The 18534-nt window shown below is 47.6% G+C and overlaps 1 protein-coding gene across 2 annotated transcripts in view; it reads left to right on the forward strand.

The window, feature by feature from the left end:
• The window catches only part of BCL3 (BCL3 transcription coactivator), a 17938-nt gene extending 1783 nt beyond the window's left edge, over nucleotides 1-16155 (forward strand). Inside the window, exons 2-9 of one of the 2 annotated variants that reach the window (XM_072980274.2) lie at nucleotides 1993-2158; nucleotides 6419-6527; nucleotides 10003-10204; nucleotides 11233-11321; nucleotides 11727-11804; nucleotides 12006-12173; nucleotides 12804-12924; nucleotides 13672-16155. In XM_072980274.2, the coding sequence (XP_072836375.2) occupies nucleotides 1993-2158; nucleotides 6419-6527; nucleotides 10003-10204; nucleotides 11233-11321; nucleotides 11727-11804; nucleotides 12006-12173; nucleotides 12804-12924; nucleotides 13672-14183 (1445 nt within the window). In that variant the 3' untranslated portion in view covers nucleotides 14184-16155. The remainder of the gene's footprint in view (nucleotides 1-1992; nucleotides 2159-6418; nucleotides 6528-10002; nucleotides 10205-11232; nucleotides 11322-11726; nucleotides 11805-12005; nucleotides 12174-12803; nucleotides 12925-13671) is intronic. The other variant, XM_078380079.1, reaches the window with a different exon arrangement.
• The last annotated feature ends 2379 nt before the right edge of the window (nucleotides 16156-18534 follow it).

Consider the following 18534-nt stretch of genomic DNA (forward strand, 5'->3'; position numbering starts at 1 on the left):
CATTGACTTTTTGCAATCGCTATAGTGATTCGCAAAACAGTGATTCCTATGGGGGAATTTCGCTGGACAATGTTTGTTCCCTGCTTCGCAAACCGATTTTTGCTAGATGACGATTTTGACAGCTCCCTCCGCGCTCACAAAACGGGTGTTTTTGGGACCTAAGCTTCGCAAGACAGTGATTTAAACAGCTGATCGGCGGTTCGCAAAGCGGCTTTCCAATGGCCGATCTTCGCTAGACAACGACGATTCTTCCCCACTGGAACGCATTAAACAGGTTTCAATGCATTCCAGTGGGGAAATGCTTTTCGCTAGACAATGATTTCGCTAAACAGCGATTTCAGTGGAACGGATTATCATCGTCTAGCAAGGCACCACTGTATTCTATGGATTTTTATTGGACTGGCTAATGAAGTCAGTCCTGAGTTATGGAGACCCTTTTCAGGGTTTTCTAGGTAGAAGATACTCAGAAGCAATTTTCCATTCCTTTCTTCTGGGGTCATCCCGGAACTGTGCAGTTTGCACAAGGCCACCCAGGCTGACTCTTCTGGGATTGCACACTGGGGAACTGAACTCTCCGTCTTTGGATTCTTGTCAAGATACCTAACCCACTGAGCTTTCCAGCCAGCTCACTGTAAAGGCCAGCAGTTCAGAAATAACACCAGCTTCTCATCACCCAGATCTCCAGGTCTGGCTTTAAGCCAGCCCAGTGACCCAAAGGAGGGTGGACTAAAGTCCAGAATTTGTAGTGCAATTGACGAGCTGTATTGACGAACCAGGTTCTGGATTTTTTTGGTCTTTAAATGATGCCAGCCATCGCTTGCAAATTTTCCATCCGTTGTCAGGAGGAGCACTTGCAAAGGAGTAAATGATGTTAGGCAGGTAACGTCCAGCGCTGACGTCATGGTGCTCAGCTCTCATCATGTCACCGGCCAGCCCTGCCAGAGTGACAAGCTGGCTCCTTCTTCAGTCTAGGCAAAGGTGAGCCTTGGAAGAAAGCCGGAGGCATCCCTTCTGAAATGAATTAATTAGCCTGCGGTTTATTAAATGATGGCTCTCAGAATTTCTCCCCAGGCAGAATACAGATTGGCACACCTCGAGAAGTGCTTCTGAAAACAAGGTCTGATTACCCCGAAAGCACTTGCCTTAATGAGTGTGAATATATTGAGTTTCTTAGTATGAGTGTTATCTAGAAATTTTTCACTTTGGCAGTGATAACACACCAACCAATCTGGTTATTTTTATCAGCCGCGTGTAGAAGGGAGGATACCGGGGGTGCCAAGTGCTCAGAATTCCAGAATTTGGGAACTGTAGTCTCAAAAATGAACTTTCCCAACCAAGCTCAGCCTCCTTCCCGCATTCAAAGGAGCAGTTTTTCTTTGCAAGCAGCAATAACTCTGGCTTCCTTGAGTGTGGATCCAAAGAAGGCTCCCTGAGGAGTCAAGGGCAAGCCTTCCTTTGTGAGATTTTTGTGGCCTAATCAAGGCTGTGAACCACCCTTTGTCTTTGTGAAGTTGGGGACGGCTTGCCTGAAAATAGCTCCCCTCCGTTTTTAGGAGGCAGCTGAAACTTGCCAAAGTCTCAGCTCTAATTTAAGGATATTGCTTTTCAACATACCGTATTTTTCTGTGTATAAGACACCCCCATGTATAAGACGCCCTCTGCTTTTCTAATCCAAAATTAAGAAATCTAAGTGGGGCTTAGCAAGTGCAGGGGGAAAGGGATCAAAGCATTGCAGGATCGCTTTGATCCCTGCTTTCCCTTCCACTTGTTTTTGTTCTCTCCTCAGCTTACTTCCGTGTATAAGACGACCCTCAATTTTTAGTCTAAAGATTTTAGACAAAAGTATAGTCTTATACATGGAAAAATACGGTATTTCTCTCAAGCTGCCCCAGACCTGGAAATTGATAAAGAGGGGAGTTCTCGGATGCCTGTGTCTTTTGACTCTGACGGTTCATTTGGCTTGTGTTTTCTCTCTCTCCTCTGCTCGCCTAGGTCTGCCCAGTCCCTTCCTGAGCTCCGAGCTTCCTCCACTATTACACCCAGTGACCCCGCACCCCGTACTGGGCATCCCAGCACGATATTCCTTGCTTTATCCAGTAGAGGCCCAGCTGGCCTGGGACATCGCCGCGGCAACCAAGCAGGACGAAGATGGAGACACGTAAGAGAAAGGAGCCTTCTCCTTTGAGTTGGCTTATCCAGGGAGGGAGGGAGGCATATCGCAGGGGATAAGATCCTTGTTTCTGATCTAAAACCCTGGGAGAAAAAGAGGTGCTAGCAGGCTGTAAGGAAAATCTTTGCTTTAGAGAGGCATTTTCGAGCCGAGGGTGGTCTGTGTGAGTTTAAATGACTCTTGAATAGAAGTCATGGGAAAGCACACCATACATGCTCAGAAGCATGCTTATTTTTTTTTTATCCCAAAGGCAAGTGTCTTTGAAAATAAATTCTGGGGCTGAAACCTGAATAGCAACTGAATCAAACTTCATGGGCTTCTCTGACTATATGGCTGCACCCTGATGGTGCAGGATACGGGGTATTCTTGCTGGGCACCATTTGGGCAGGGAGAGGCACCAACAGTGTTCCGTTTCTCCCCACATAGCTTGGGCAATTACATAGGCTCTACCAGAATTACCGTATTTTTCCATGTATAAGACTATACTTTTGTCTAACATCTTTAGACTTAAAATTGAGGGTCGTCTTATACACGGAAGTAAGCTGAGGAGAGAAGAAACAAGTGAAGCAGGGATCAAAGCGATCCTGCAGTGCTTTGATCCCTTTCCCCCTACATTTGCTAAACCCCACTTAGATTTCTTAATTTTGGGTTAGAAAAGTGGCAGCGTCGTATACATAGGGGCGTCTTATACATAGAAAAATACGGTAGTCTCATGTATCATTAATTATTTCCCCAGTGATATGCATGAACTGCTAGATAGCTCGGTGGTTTAGGTCTCTGGCGGCAGAGCCAGAAGTTGGGAGTTTGGTTCTCCCAGAGTGCCTCGTTGATAAGGGCTGGACTGGATGATCTTAAGGGGTCCCTTCTAGCTCTGCAGTTCTTAAATTATGATTCCTTATCCTAAATGGTGTTCTGTGTTGCACAGCGTGGGTTCTTAAGCACAAGCCTGGCACAGGAAGTGCCTTTAAGGGCCTGGGAAGGGTGGATGGCGTTGCTTAGCTAGTGCCATGCCTCGCTCCGTCCCTCCGCGATGCTTCCGTTTGGTCACCAAACTGGTTGGAGAAGTAAGCTGATGGGGAAGGTTTGAGCAGGAACAATTGAGTACTTCCTGCCTGTCATTTCTTCCTTGGAAGGTCGCGAAATCTTCCTGTTGCAGCCCTGAGATCACGTAGAGTTCCAGCCTCCGGATGAGCCATGCTGTAGTCAAGGAAATTGGCCCGTGCGCTAGCTGAAAATGTCCACATCACCCCTTCTTGTCTGATGAATTTAAAAGTAACTCTTGTTATTCTCTCTTGACAGTAGCACTCCTTAAAAAAAAGAGAGAGGGGGGAGAATGTCAGCCAAGGTTTTTAAAATAAGATTGGGTTGAATCCTAAATTGCACACTAATGAAATCCCATTCCGTTTATTATGAAGTTGCTTTCTTTTCATGGGGTAGGATGATGCCTACATTCCATCATGTTTTCTTGTTTCTTAAATCTAACTTAAATCTAAAGAGTTCAGGTGCTGGAGGGCTGCTTGGTTGCCCCCATCTAGATAAGAGATTGGGTGCTTTGGGATTATAACTCCCAGAATCCTCCAGCTATAGGAGCGATGAGGATTCTGGAAAATACAGTCCAAAAAAACATTTCTAAGCATTTATTTCTCCTGCGTGGGCCTTTTTCACTGCTTATCCCATGAAAAACAGAAGTATGGGGGTGGAGGAGAGCAGTCGCGTTAACGAAGGCCATCATCAGCAGGTTTTGGATGAATGAAAAGGAATATTGCTTTGGAAAAGACGTCCAATTAATGTATGAGGTTTATTCCCTTAGTGTTTCTTGAATGGCTCCTACATTAGAATGCTTTATAAGAGGGTTAGACCAGTTCTCCGAAATGTCTCCATCAATGGGGGTTGGATGTAATAGCTAAATAGAACCTGCATGTTCGAGAGTAGCCTACCAGATATTAAGGCAAGGTTAGGCCTCTCACAGTCTTCTGAAATTGTGTAATTATTATAAACCACCTTTCTTCCAGTGCATTCATGATGGTGTTATATAGCTGCCTTCAAAACAACTCTGTGAGATAGCTCACTCTGAGGGATTAAGTGACTGAAGGTCAACCAGTAATTTTTACTGATGTGATTTGACTGCAACTCCCATCATCCCCGTAGCCCAGGCTGCCCAAGGCAGGCGGGAACTGTAGTCCAGCAACAGGTTTAAGATGACAAGTTGGTCCCTTCTGTAGCTGAGCGCATTTCCCATCCCGGTGTGCTGTCTTCCTGGACATTTAACTGATTTTTGCTGGGCGTGTTGGTGGGAGATTCATTCCACGGGATTGTAGCCATGTTTTGCTCTTGCACGCAGTACACCAAAGAGTTCTGTGTCACTTTAAAGACTGGTGAGCATCCGCCTTTATGGATTCCAGCTGCAAAACAGATGTTACATCGGCAGACATGGGCTAGAACACATGAGAATAAAAGCCGGCGAATCCTTAAGATGCCAGAACATGGGAAGCTTGTGACGTTCCACAAACCCACTCTTCTGCATGTACTTGAGGGAGGAGGGGAGGGAGGTGGAGCAGAAGGCACCTCGGCTCCGGCTGTCACCCAGAAAGCCGTTCCTGCTGCTCTTTCGTCGGCATCCACCCAAAGCGGAAAGGGGAATCCCCTTCCACACGGGCAACTGAGCATCTCGTACGCACCGGCTCCTCCCTGTCAGGGTTTGACGTAACTAGCAGAAGTTCTTCCTCTTTTACTGGAAAGGGACAAAGGAAAGAGGCGAGCCCGTAGCCTGACGGGATGAGAGGCAGGTGGTAGGACCAGAATCTCCTTTCCTGCCCTGATCCTTCCATCGCCTCTCTTGCAAACAAGAGAGTCCTCCCAATGGGGACCGTTGTGCCTTGCAGCTCAGAGGGAGGTCCCCAGCTTCTCTCCAGAGAGAGAGGGAGAGAGAGGTGGCTGTCACCGGCACAGGGAATCTCCACGAAGGGGGAAGAAAGAGAGAGAGAGAGAGGGAGGGAGGGAGCAATAGGTCTCCGAGCCCATTTTCTCTTTTAGGATCTTAGCGCTGTCATGCTGCTGCTCTGATAAGGAAGTTAAACTGCTACAAGCTGCTCCTTCTCATGTGGTGAGACAGGAAGCGAAGGTCACGGTACCTTTACTGGAAGGGCTGCGGCACCGAAGCCCTTCCCTGCGCTCTGGGTTTGGCCCCGAGACAATAGCTCAGGTTTCGTTTTATTGTAAACCAGACGTTTCTGCAAAGTCATGTGGAGCTTCTTGGGGTAACGGCAGTTTGTGGGGGGGGAGGTTGCAGGGAGTTAGAGGTGGCAAGGCGTGTGCAGAGAGAGAGAGAAAAGGGTTGCAGAGGGGGACTTTTGAGCCCAGCCTGCACCTCATCGTGAAATACGGGAGGCCGTTACGAAGGCTTAGAAGACCATTTTTTGCAATTTTAGGAACTTGTGCTACTTTAAAAAATAATGACTTGTCTTTGGTAATCCGTATTGCAGCTCTGTTCCCCCAAATACAATCCTTTAAGCCACAACCGTGGCTGTTTCGTGCTGTCAAACTCGCCTAGGGCTTCTGGTGACCCTATGAACCAGAGGCTTCCAAAATGTCCTGTCATTAACAGCTCCTTTCAGCCCTTGCAAAATTCAAGGTCATGGCTTCTTGTAATGAGTTAATCCATCTCATATTTGCCCTTCCTCTTTTCCTGCTGCCAGCAGAAAACAGAGATAACAAATGAGATAACAAATACACTTTTTCATGCCCCGTCCCCCGTGTGCAAGGCTTGAGGGCAAGATTCTTGATGCTGTCTAACAGCATGAACCGGCTCCAGCACTGCTAGCATTAGGCCACCTCAGTTTTGCCCAACCACCTGTACCTATTACAAAAATCTCCACTTTCTCCTCGTTTCCTTCTTTTGAAGAACGGTGTGAATTTCAGGGAGAAATTCCAGAAGGTGAGAAGGGCGCAGCTGAAAGGCAGAAAGAGAAGACAAGCTTTTCTTTCTCTCTTGATCGGTGCCACAAGATGCAAGGAAAGTGAGGAGAAATGGCAGGATGATGGAACGGGGAACTGGAAACATAATGCTTGGGTATTAAGAGGTGGGAGGAAGTGTGGGCCAAGGGTATGAAGGAATCAGCATGAGAAGATTTATTCACAGGGTTACCTCTGGACTAGCTGAAGACTAGCTCATGTTCCTGCAAAAGTGGATTAAAAAGCATGATATTTGGTGTTCAGACTGCTATAGCTCGCTTCTCTGTTCTGTTCCAGACCCCTCCACATCGCTGTGGTTCAGGGGAATTTGCCGGTAGTCCAGCGTTTGGTTGTTCTCTTTCATCAAGGAAATCGGGACCTGGACACTTTCAACAACCTGCGGCAGGTAAGTGTTGCCAAAAAAAAAAGCATCAGTGTATCTAAAAATTAGCCCGTAACCAGTGAGGATTGTCAGGTGGACTTCAATGTCTTCTCCACTCCTTTCTTTCCTCGGTCACGATTTAGTAATATGTAAGTTGCTTTAATTTGTTTTTTCTTGGAGTAGGTGTAGTGGTTGCTTGCCTTTGTTACAAGAGATTTTCTTCACAAAGGCTATCAGAATGCCTGATTGAAGGGAAGGTGACTCTAGGGGGAATCTGTAACTAAGTTTAAGGTTCTTGACTCCTGCACTATCACTGAATGGATTTTCTAGTCCTAGAACGAGCTGGAAATTTTAGCATGTATACGTTACTGAAACAGCAACGTCTACGTTAGCTCGGGCATGTCGTGAGAATGGCTGATGGTTGGATTCTAAAAGATCTCCTGTATGGAGAATTAGTGCAGGGAAATCGCCCCAGAGGGAGACCACAGCTGCGATACAAGGAGATCTGCAGGTGGGATCTGAAGGCCTTAGGAATGGACCTCAGCAGATGGGAAACCTGGACCTCTGAGTGTTCAGCCTGGAGGCAGGCGTTATATCGTGGCCTCTCCCAATTTGAAGAGACCCTTGTCCAGCAGGCCCAGGCTGTCCCGAAACCAGCCCAAGCCAATGTAGACGTCGCTGTTTCAGTAATGTATGCATGCTAAAAATTCCAGCTCGTTCTAGGACTACTCTATTTGGAACTTTGTCCTGCCAGGTGATACCAAAAATGCATCGGAGACAACACATGTGGAAGTTATTCAGCTTCCTCTCCTGCACAAAGGGTCCAGGACTCACTGCAGTACAGGAGTGTGCTCAGGACACAGGCTCTATAGACCTGGATCTTGGTGTATGCCGTCAGCTTCTTATTGAGCCAGACTCTCTTTCTGAGTCTAGAGAACGTGGTAGCTGCTTGGCCAATGCGTTTATCCAGCTCGACATCTAGGGAGAGAGTGTCAGAGATCGTTGAGCCAAGGTACACAAAGTCATGAACATCCCCAGAAATAACCTGTGGCTATTCACATTGCACAGTATTTTACAAGAGTCAGTATACTTGGCATGCATTTTTTTAAAAGTTCCTGCTGTTGTGGGTGGGGTGGGGAGAGACTCTAAAGAAAGAAGAAAATGGCCTCAAAGTTGAAAAGTGGATTTGCCAGAAATCGGAGCTCATCTAGGTGGGAAAGGGGCATTTGAGCTCCGAGCAGTGAAAGCCACCAAGCCCAGAGATGAAGGTCTGGAGACCCGTTCAACCTCAGCAGGCGTGAGCAGAGAGCAAAGAGACCGATCTGAATTCCCGGCAGCCACTTGGGTGCACCGTAAGGGACTTCCCCTTGTCCCAGCTGGCACCCAGCCCTTCGGCAACTTCCTCAAATATGTTACTCAAGAGCAAACAGCTCCCCGTGGTCAGTCGACAGGGCTTGAGTCACTGCAGCAGCAGCAGCAGCAGCTGGTGAGACAGGAGGAAGAGTGTGGGGTGGTGGTGGAGGGGAAGTTGTGGCTGCGTAGGGTTGCCTCGTCCAGGCTTGATTCGTTTATTTGGGGAGAGGGACCCCAGCTGGCCTCTGGATGGGCAGCTTGCAGGGGTTTTTTTTTGGAAAAAACAGGTAGAAGCAAAATGGTTGAACCAATGAAACAACAGTCGGCAAGGAACACCTGTAGGGGAGTGGCAGAGAGACCAGGAGAGGATGGGCTGAGAGATACAAGAGCCTCTTTAGGGGAGAGATGCAGAAGACGTCAGGGGTATTGGCAAATCTTTGTGTTCAAGTCCCAAGTTTGAGTCTCCTTGATACCAAGTCCCAAGTCCCGTGCCCAAGTCCCTATTAAAACCAAGCCTTTTCCCCCCAGAAAAATAGAGAAGGTGGAGGGTGGGCTCCAAGCCGCAAGTCAAATCAGAGTCATGGGGGGGGGGAACCCTTAAGTCCAAATGTTGGCTTATTGGACTACAAATTCACCCATCCCCGGAGCCATGTTGGCTGGAGGATTAGGAGCATTGTAGTCTCCAGACAGCTGAGTGGCTGAGGTCTCCGGCTGCGGAACCAGCGGTTGGGAGTTCGATTCCCCACTGAGTCTCCTTGACTGAGGCTGAACTAGGTGATCTCTAGGTTCCCCCTTCCAGGCCCGCAGTCCTTCTGGGAGTTGAAGTCAGACCAGGAGGTATGATGGAAGTTGCTGTACAAAGAAATAATAGTTTCTGAACTCTGATTTGGCATTTTCTGCATGCACCCACATGTGCACGTTGTGCGAGTCTTAAGAGCTGAAAATCTGGCCGTACCCTTGGTAGATCTCTTCTTCTCGATCGTAGCCTGTCACTGACACACTGCTGTTTCCTTATCTGTTTCTCATAAAACCTCCTCCTGGGCCCGTCCGTCCCTTTCTGAGAAGCGTCTAAGTGCGTCAGCGCCAGCAGGTGCCAGGGGCTGTGGTTTGTTCTGTGGGAACCGTCTGGGTTTCCTCTGGTTCACTGGGTGCGTAAGCAACGTTCGGTTGAAGTCCCGGGTTTCTGTTTCTGCAGTTGGTCCTTTACTGGAGAAGTCACCGCACCTGGGTCTGTGTGTCTGTGTTTGTGTTTAACTTTCTTTAAAGCCGCTGGCTCGCAGTTGCTCAGAAATGACTTGTGAATATAGTCCTGTGTGAACTGGAACAACATATATTGTAACTCCTTCCTCCCTCTTCCTCCGTCTGCCAGCAATAAAGTAACGATGCATGTCCTATTTGATAGACTCAGAGAACTGTAGAAGCGGAAGGGTTCCTGATGGTCATCTAGACTCACCCCTGCTGAGGCAGGAAACCCATCGCAGAAGTTTCTGGGACAGAGGGTCATCCAACCACCCCTTTAAAACCTTCAGAAGTGGTACCTATTAAAAGAAAGCAAATTAGTAATAATTAGTATTGTCAATGTGACTACTTGCCATCAAATGGCATCCAAATTATGGTGAACCTATGAGTTAATGACATCTAGGACGCTATGGAAAAGACCCTGATGTTAGGAAAGTGTGAAGGCAGGAGGAGAAGAGGACGACAGAGGATGAGATGGTTGGACAGGGTCATCGAAGCGACCAACATGAATTTGACCCAACTCCGGGAGGCAGTGGAAGACAGGAAGGCCTGGCGTGCTCTGGTCCATGGGGTCACGAAGAGTCGGACACGACTTAACAACTAAACAACAACAAAAACAAGGATGCTATGCGTTAATGACCTTCAGAAGGTATTATTCTCAACAGGTCTTCAAACTCAAGTTTGTGACTTCCTTGCCGTCCATCAGACCTGGGGTCTTCTCTTCCTCCTGGTTTTGAGAGCATTATTGTTTTTTTCCGAGCACGTCTTGTCCTCATGATGCAAGTTTTGTTATTTTATGCTTTTAAATAGCATAAAAAGAGTGTGTCTCTTGACTCTACAAGAGACACACTCCAGCCTGCTTTGCTCTTCACCCAAGAGCCTGTGTGTTTTCTTTCTGACACTCCAGACTCCTTTACACTTGGCAGTCATCACAGACCAGCCGGCCCTGGTGAAGTTGCTCCTGTCTCATGGTGCATCGCCGATGGTCTTGGACCGGAACGGGCAGACGGCCCTGCATCTTGCCTGTGAACACGGCAGCCTCCGTTGCCTGCAAGAGTTACTCGACGGAAGACCCAGCCTGTTGGATCTGGAAGCCCGGAATTTTGAGGGTGAGCATGAATGAGTAAGAAGGGAGAGGCTGTAGGGAGGGGTCAAACTGTAGCTATCCAGATGTTGCCAGCAGCATCTGCAGTGGCTCATTTTGCCCATCTTTGTTGCAGGAAAATGAGACCCAAGAGATATGATACGGATGCTTTTAGTAAAGCAGGGAGCATTTTTTTTATTTGCAAGAGTGGTTCTCAGACACCTTGAATCATACCAGACCTAATCTGGACGGGGTGCAGTGTATTCCTGGAATTATAATTTCTCTTCCTTCCTGGTTGTGTCCTGGCAATCAAATTTATTTCCCATAAGGCAACTTGTTTTAAATGTATCGCTTTGGTGTTGTATGTTTTACCCTAGTAGTAAAATTTATACACAGTTGTATTATCACAATTTCCAGCTCCCTGTGGAATTGCTCTTCTTGTTTGCTTTTGTTTTCTCCTAATATTACTGCTGGAATTTTTATGTCTTTAAAACTTGACGTAGTTGATGGATCCAAGAAGAAAATGCTGGCAAACAAATGCATGGTCTTTTTTAAAAAGAGAGCTTTTTGTTTCTCTCCAAGAGAATTTTCTCTTTACTATTTAACCTGATACCCTTAACATAACGTACATGATGCATTTCTGTTTGCTTGAACATGGCAGTTAAGTGTTTGACCTTTCCCTTGTGCCGTATAATCTAAATCACAAGTGTGAATCTGTAGCTCTCCAGGTATCGTTGGACTACAACTCCCATGATTCCCAGCCAGTATGGTCAATGGCTAGCATTGATGGGAACAGAACGGAGGGAAGGGGACAAACATATGGTGAGGATGAGTAACCGTGAAGTCCAGATGTAGCCCAATAGGCTCTGCCACTTTGCCTTGCAGCTGGGGGGAAAAGCATCAAAATCTTAAACTCCCCGCAAGTAGAAAAGTAGCACTCGTGCGAATTTCATGTTTGCTTATTCTTCCATGGCCCAGGTCCCTAGGAGTCTTGGAAACTCTCTGGAATGTTTCCATCCTATAAATATCCCAATTCTTTCTCTTTCCGGCCAGGCTTCACTCCGCTCCATGTGGCTGTTGGAACCTGTAACCGTGAGGTCGTTCTCACTTTGCTGGAACATAGAGCCGACGTTGATGCTGTGGTAAGCACGGGGCTACCTCTGAGCCTGTAGATGTATTTGCATGTGAATATTCCCCTCTCATCAAGAGGTGACTTGCATCGGCAAACTATTTGCATGCTAGATGTTTTGGGTTGCACCATCAGCTGCAGATGATCTCGGTTTGCCTCTGTCTCACGAGGCACAGCAGGATCCCTGTTCCTGGCCACGCTCCAACCCACTGAGCTACGCCAGCACCAGGTCCCTTCGCAACCATTGTTCTTAGAAGGTTACATGGGCTGGAAGGGGACACGCGTTCACATAAATCTGGAAAAACTCTTGGCCTGGACCCCATGGATTCTCACGAAAGACCTACGGCTCGGGTCACCTTTCCCACCCTATTCCATGCCCCAGAGTGTGATCCGAACGATGTTCTCTTGTCCTTTTCAGGATATCAAGAGCGGGAGATCGCCCTTACTCCATGCCGTGGAGAACAATAACCTGCCGATGGTGGAACTGCTGCTCCAGGTAAGGAATTTCGTTTGCTGCATTTTTATCCCAGTGCGTTTGGCTGGAAGTCCTCCCTCGTTGTCAAGAAGATCCATGTTCTGCCCTTAAAAAGCAAGTCTGTTCTCTGTCCTGTGGTTCTGGCACATCGTATCTCCCTAAACCTTCTTCTGCTTCTATCCCCATTTCATCATATGTCTCTGTGTCTCCCCAATTTTACAGCATGGCGCCAACGTGAACACTCAATCGTACGGAGGCAACACCGCTCTGCACGCAGCCAGCGGCCGGGGTCTTTTGGACATGTTGCGACTCCTGGTACGCAATGGGGCAGATGGCAGCCTCAAGAACTACCACAACGACACCCCCCTGATGGTGGCCAAGAATAAGAGGGTAAGACCATATCTAAAAGGCTGGGATCCCAAGTGATCCCAAGGACCGCATCTCCCTTTATGAGCCTTCACATGAGTCTTAAATCAATGTTACGCATTTTGAATGTAATTATGAAGTAGTTACATTTGAGAAACAGGAAGCTTGAAAGTTACATTTTTGATTGTACAAATAATGGTAATTATTTACTTACGAAGAGCTAGGAACAAATTACTTTTAAAAATAACTAATGAGGGTTTTAACTGTAATGAATTGGTTTTTGAGATATAATTTTCCAAGCTCTGATGTTGCTCAAAAGTAGTGGTAGGCAGAATGGGACCCTCCAGATGTTTTGGGGGTACAATTCCCAGCATTCCTCACTATTGTTTTTTTTGCTAAGCTCGGGGTGGTTGGGAGTGTGGCTGTCTCAACAACATCTGGAAGTCTGCACTCTGCTCGACCTTATCTGTCACCTGACAAAATGCTAGGTCTCGAACATTTTGTGGAACAGTCCTGCCTCGAGACCTACATGACCCTATTCTGGAAAGGATACTTGTGTTGCAGACATGTTAGGGGTACGGGGGGGGCACCTGAGACGAGAAGATGGAGGCAAGTTGAGCTGTGCGAACCTCTCCCCCTCTCTTTAATCATCAGGTGATTGACATCCTGAGAGGAAAAGCCTCCCGTCCGGGGCCACCACATGACAATGTCTATGAGGGGTCGTCTCCAGCCAACAGCTCGGCCAGTTCTCCCGGCACCCGGCCCGCCCAGACTGGTGAGTGAGCCCTCCCTAAAGAAGAGACGGGCATTAGGGCTGGGATTTTTCGGTTTCTTGGACTACAAATCCACACATCCCCCATTCTGGGAGTTCTGTCTGACTTCTACACACTTAACAGGGACCTCAATGTGGCTCACCTGGGAGAAAAGGCCTGAACTGAAAGGCTGCGGGACTCAGCTAGGCCTAGCCCTACCTAGCTTCCTGTCTAGAAAGGAAGTTCCCATGCAGCACTGGGGCAGGAACAGGAAACAGCTCGGTGAACTAGATCAGAGGCCCCTAGTCTGCGGCCCGGTGCCAGTCCGTGGCCTGTCCATGGAGACAGACCTCCCAGCCTCCCCACACACACTCATCCCCGCACAGCTGATTTGCGCATGTGTTCACACCCCAGCATGCCCGCACAAGCGCCACACTGCTATTTGGGCATGTGCCCACTCTCTCGTTCAATAGAGAGGGCTCGTTTGTGCATGCGCACAAGCGCGGGGGTACCCTGCCTTCCCCAGCCGGTCCGTGGGGTGAAAAAGGTTGGGGACCCCTGAACTAGATGATCCTAGTAGATCCCTTTCAACTCCACACTGCTACAATTCTGTGTCTTATAAATGTTGGGAATCGGATAGCCAACTCTTCTACCCTGCTTGGCTGATTCTGTTCATATAGTATTTCCGCCTTTGGACAAACGGTTAATAAGGAAATGTTCCGTAGCAGGTGAATAGCGCTACTTATCGGTGCTTCTGTTCTCCCTCGCAGGCTTGTTGTGTGCTTCACCCGATTCTTGCCCTACCACTCCCAGCCCTGCCCAGACTCCAAAGCCCTACAGAACAACACAATCCCCTAACTCAGCCAACCAGAAACCAGAGAGCATTATATCCACCCATGAGCCCTCCAACCCTTTATATGGCGTGAAACCGGAAAGAAGCCGGACTCCAACCACGTCGGAGCAGCCAATGGGATTCCTGGGGGCCCCCAAGTACTTCCTGCCGGTGGGTGAGAGCATCATGGAGCCAGCCTTCCACCCAGCCCTCTATCCTTTTCCGGCGTCCAACCATAATCACCTCCCACCGCATCAATTCCAGCTGCTTCCTATTGGCTTGAATCATTCTATCGTCTCTCTGTCCCCGGTGTCCCTGGCCAATCGGATCCACTCAAGGGGCACGGGGGTGGACCCTCCGCAGGTGCCAATGGACTTGGAAAACGTGCCCATGATGGATGATGAAAGACAGTGGCCTCCAAGCAATGACAGCAGTCCAGCGGACAGCTGACAGAAGAGAATCAAGGCTCTCCCGGGGACTTTCCATCCATGGGAGATTTTTCTGAGGAACACTGGGCTTCACAAAGCAATAGAAACCACAGATCTTTTGATTTTGCTGCTACGGATTCCTGGGCACGAATCGGGAGCGCACAGTTTCGGCTTCGGAATCCGGCATTCCTGCACCTCCTGCGGACTTCATTCCCTGTGCCTTGCATTGCATGTAGCAACATGGCCAAGGCTGAAATGACTCTACAGGTCTCCTGCTAAGCCAACGTTTGTTTCATCCTCCAACTTTGATTCCACTCTTTCTCTCCCCCGTCTTGCATTTTCACTCCTCGTAGATGACTACTTAGGCAGGCTCAGCTTCATTGCAGTTATGGAAGGTCAACATTTTGGGTACATGCAGCAATAACATCCAAGATGGTGCTCTAATCAATGATGGCGGCATTAGCAGCCATGTCAAGAGCAACCTGCAATTCATTTCTCTGTCTCCCTCTAGTGGAGGGGAGGTTGAATTGCACACCCACTGAGTGAGCTGTGCTGTAACCTGAGATGAACCATCCCTTTTTAAAGGCACAACAGCCTTTTTTAAGACCCAGAAAAGGCCAGCTGGATCCCGTCCCCCCCACCCTGTTGTCAGCGGTTATAAAATTGTAGATTTCAGAAAGCACCATTTAAGCCTCACGGCGTGAGAGGGCAGGAAGAACAAAGGGCCCACGAGCGAGCACTGTCGGGACCTGGCAGAGGTGGGGGTTTCGTAAAAAGGGTGAATTGGCAAAAAGGAATGCTGTGTGTACTTTAAGGATTGAAACTTGAGAAATTCCCAGTAAGATTGTCGTCATAAGGGGAAGTTTAAGGTTTGGAGTGTATTAGTCAGTAGGGTGCAATGATTGGAAAGAGGGAGGAAGTGGGGCATAGAGATGGAGGGATTTCTAACTGAAAAATTAAAAGTAGGGTTCCAGCAGGAAATTAGTCCCGGAAGAGAGGGGACTTGTCTCTTGAAATCTGCTCTTTTGGGCACACCACTTAGGGAGTGGAGGAAGCTACAGATATGTGGCAAGGCATGTACTTCATGGGCACACTTTCCCAGAGACGTACCTCTCGCAAGGGGGGTGGGGATGTATCAGTTCTGGCGTTGAGTTTTAACTTTACAGGAGTTAGCCAAGGGGCTGAACTCTTCCCCCTGTCAATAAGTCAAGATTCACCTTTGGGTAGCTTCCTTAAAGTTCGGACTAAAACCCCAAGTGGATCCATTCCCCTACACTTCACCCAGCCCCTGTGACACTGGAGTCGCCAGGATCTGCTGGTCTCCAGCATCACCAGCTAAAAGGTTGATGGGGAAAACTCCTCTCTCTGGAGGGCTCTGGCACGTGGCGGTAGGCTGTAATTGGTTCAATAGCTCCATGGTTTAGATCTCTGGCTGCAGAGCCATAGGCTAGGAGTTCAATTCCCTATTGTGTCTCCTTGAGGGGGACTGGACTTGAGGATCCATAGGGTCCCTTCCAGATCTGCAGTTCTACGTTGATGATGATTGTAAGTTTCAACTGCTAGAAAGCAGCTTCCTTAGTACTGGGAAGAAATGCAGGCCCATAGCTTGGTGGCAGAGTTTTGCATGTCTTCAGTATTCCCAACTAGGACTGGTAAAAACCATAAACTCGAAGGTCCGAAAGCCTAGCTGCCAATCAGTGTAGGCAATATTGAACTAGGTGGCCCAATAGTTCAATTCACAAAGGGAAAGCTCTTTCTGTTTCTCTCCAGATCACTCATATGAAGCTCCCTGAACTTTCAGCCCTAGCAGGAGCAAGGTCTCTGGAGTCTCCCCCCACTGCATCAATTTTCTTGCTGTTTCTCCCCTGCTTTTATAGGGACCAATACTTGAAAAGTGACACCCTCTGTTCCTCCCACGGTAGAAAAGAGGGACTGGGGAAGAGTTTAGCTTCCCCCTTCCTAATTTGTCAATAAAGTATTTTTCTACTTTCAAAGCCTGTGTGTCTTGTTACCGTTACAGCATTAACGTAGCGTCAACAGAGTTGGGGCAAGTACATGCAAATTTAGGGGTTTTTCCGCTGACCAAATTTTTTTTGCTGAGTGCTAGCCGAATAGGCCCAGTTCATGGAAAATAAGTACGTATGCGGGTGGCGATTTGTTCCTTTGTTTTTTTGGTTTGGGTAAATTTCGTTGAATAAGGAACACTGGAAATAGTTCCATTCTCTTTTCCAAAAAGTAGACTCAATTATTTGCTTACCCTTCCAACATTTTAACAAAGAAAAATTCCGGAAGATCTTTATGAAGTGTCTGTTTATGCACGTATAAGGTCGGGCTATTGAAAGTTGTACTCGGTGGCTGTCAGTGTTGCTAGGATCAAAGTCCCTGATTATGGCCATGCTTGGTTTTGCTTTCATCCTCCCAGCTGGCATCCTTCCCTCTTGTCTATGCATAAGGGATTTTGGGATTTGTCATTCTCGAGAGACCATGTCACATGTTGTTTAGTCGTTTAGTCATGTCTGGCTCTTCGTGACCCCATGGACCTGAGCACGCCAGGCCCTCCTGTCTTCCACTGCCTCCTGGAGTTGGGTCAAATTCATGTTGGTCGCTTTGATGACCCTGTCCATCCATCTCATCCTCTGTCGTCCCCTTCTCCTCTTGCCTTCACACTTTCCCAACATCAGGGTCTTTTCCAGGGAGTCTTCTCTTCTCATGAGAGTCATGTCACATAAGGAAGCACAAATCTATCAGAGGGCAGGCCAAGCTTAACACCATCAACAACACAGACTCCCTGTTCTTGAGAAGACAATGTTGCTTGCCTTCATCCACAGTAACGCTGGTTCCTACAAATGACAGAACATCTGGACAATTACACATATACAGATATCTAAGTGTCCATCAAGGTTATACTATTTATTCTCAATGGTAATGGAGTTACCCTCCTGAAGCCACTGGTTCCATATCTCCAGCATCCAGTCACACACCCTTCTTTCTGCCCCACCCTATACTTAGGCCCTGATTTTAAACAATTTGAAGCACACTGCATAAATTCTAAGAATTATTTTAGCAACAAAGCTCCCGGCATACCGAATCTCTAAAAGTTATGATAATCCAGGAGCAGAAGTATTCATCCACCATAATCAGAATTTGGAAACCATGTTACTTCTTTGAAGTCACCCTGCCAAGCATTAAGATCACAAGGAACTGCATCCATATTTAGCACACCATATTTGTGTTAAGACATCTCACTAAAAGGATATGCTGTACCATATTTTTCTGTGTATAAGATGCCCCCATGTATAAAACACCCCCCACTTTTCTAACCCAAAATTAAGAATTCTAAGTGGGGCTTAACAAGTGGAGGGGAAAGCAGCGATCAAAGCCCTGCAGGATCACTTTGATCCCTGCTTTCCCCTCCACTTGGTTTTGTTATCTCCTCAGCTTACTTTCATTTATAAGACAACCCTCAATTTTTAGTCTAAAGATTTTACACAAAAGTATAGTCTTATACGCAGAAAAATTAGGTAGTTTTAGACGGATTTCGTTGCATATTTTGGGATGCAGTGATCAGAAGTTCGCCCTATGGTCAGCGTGTTACTCTTTAAGGTCAGAGCCTGGAAAAAGCTTGATGATGATGATGCTAAACTGAGGGCTTCCAGCATCCTCTTTTTTTGTTGATTTTGCTGTGGCTCTGGAGAACAGGGCCTGAATCCCTGCTTAGCCATGGCACCTGGCTGGGAAGGCGGAACTAGTAAGCCCACTTCTTGAATATTTCACTTACCTTAAAAGCCCTATCAGGGTTGCTGAAAGTTGGTTGTTCCGGCTTGATGGCACACAACACACACAGCGTTCGCCCTTTTGCAAAAATTATTCGCCACACAAAAAAGGAGTGAAAAAAGAATGGACCAGTATCGCCCCCAAGTGGCCTTTGCAAAAGAGCACTTTCTTTTTTGGAAACCAATCCTTCGCAAGCTCTCCCTTGCCTTTGCAAATAGTTTCCAGGCTTGACGCCCAGGTGAGTAAGAAAGGGTGGGGCTCCCAGGTGAGCGAAGCACAGCCGACTGTACAGGTACAGAAAGTCACGTCCTCCATTTCCTATTCGGCTTGTCAGCTGCTCCACCCAGTTATTTCGAAATGTTATTTTGGAACAACTATGCACTCCACCAATGCCAGCAGCCACCTAGTTGGGGATTCTGGGCATTGTAGTTTCCACAGGTGACTTTCCTGAGCTGTGACTGAGCCACTCTCCCAAAGGTCAACCAGGTCGTAGTGAAAACCGCCTCCAGCTCTGCTCTTGTTCTCTTTCATCCTGGACAGTCAAGCCCTCTGGCAAACCCAACTTTAATTCCTCTTGGAGTTCCTTGTTATGTAGCTCT

The sequence above is a fragment of the Pogona vitticeps genome, chromosome 9 (assembly GCF_051106095.1).
Source record: "Pogona vitticeps strain Pit_001003342236 chromosome 9, PviZW2.1, whole genome shotgun sequence".
Classification (NCBI taxonomy): Eukaryota; Metazoa; Chordata; class Lepidosauria; order Squamata; family Agamidae; genus Pogona; species Pogona vitticeps.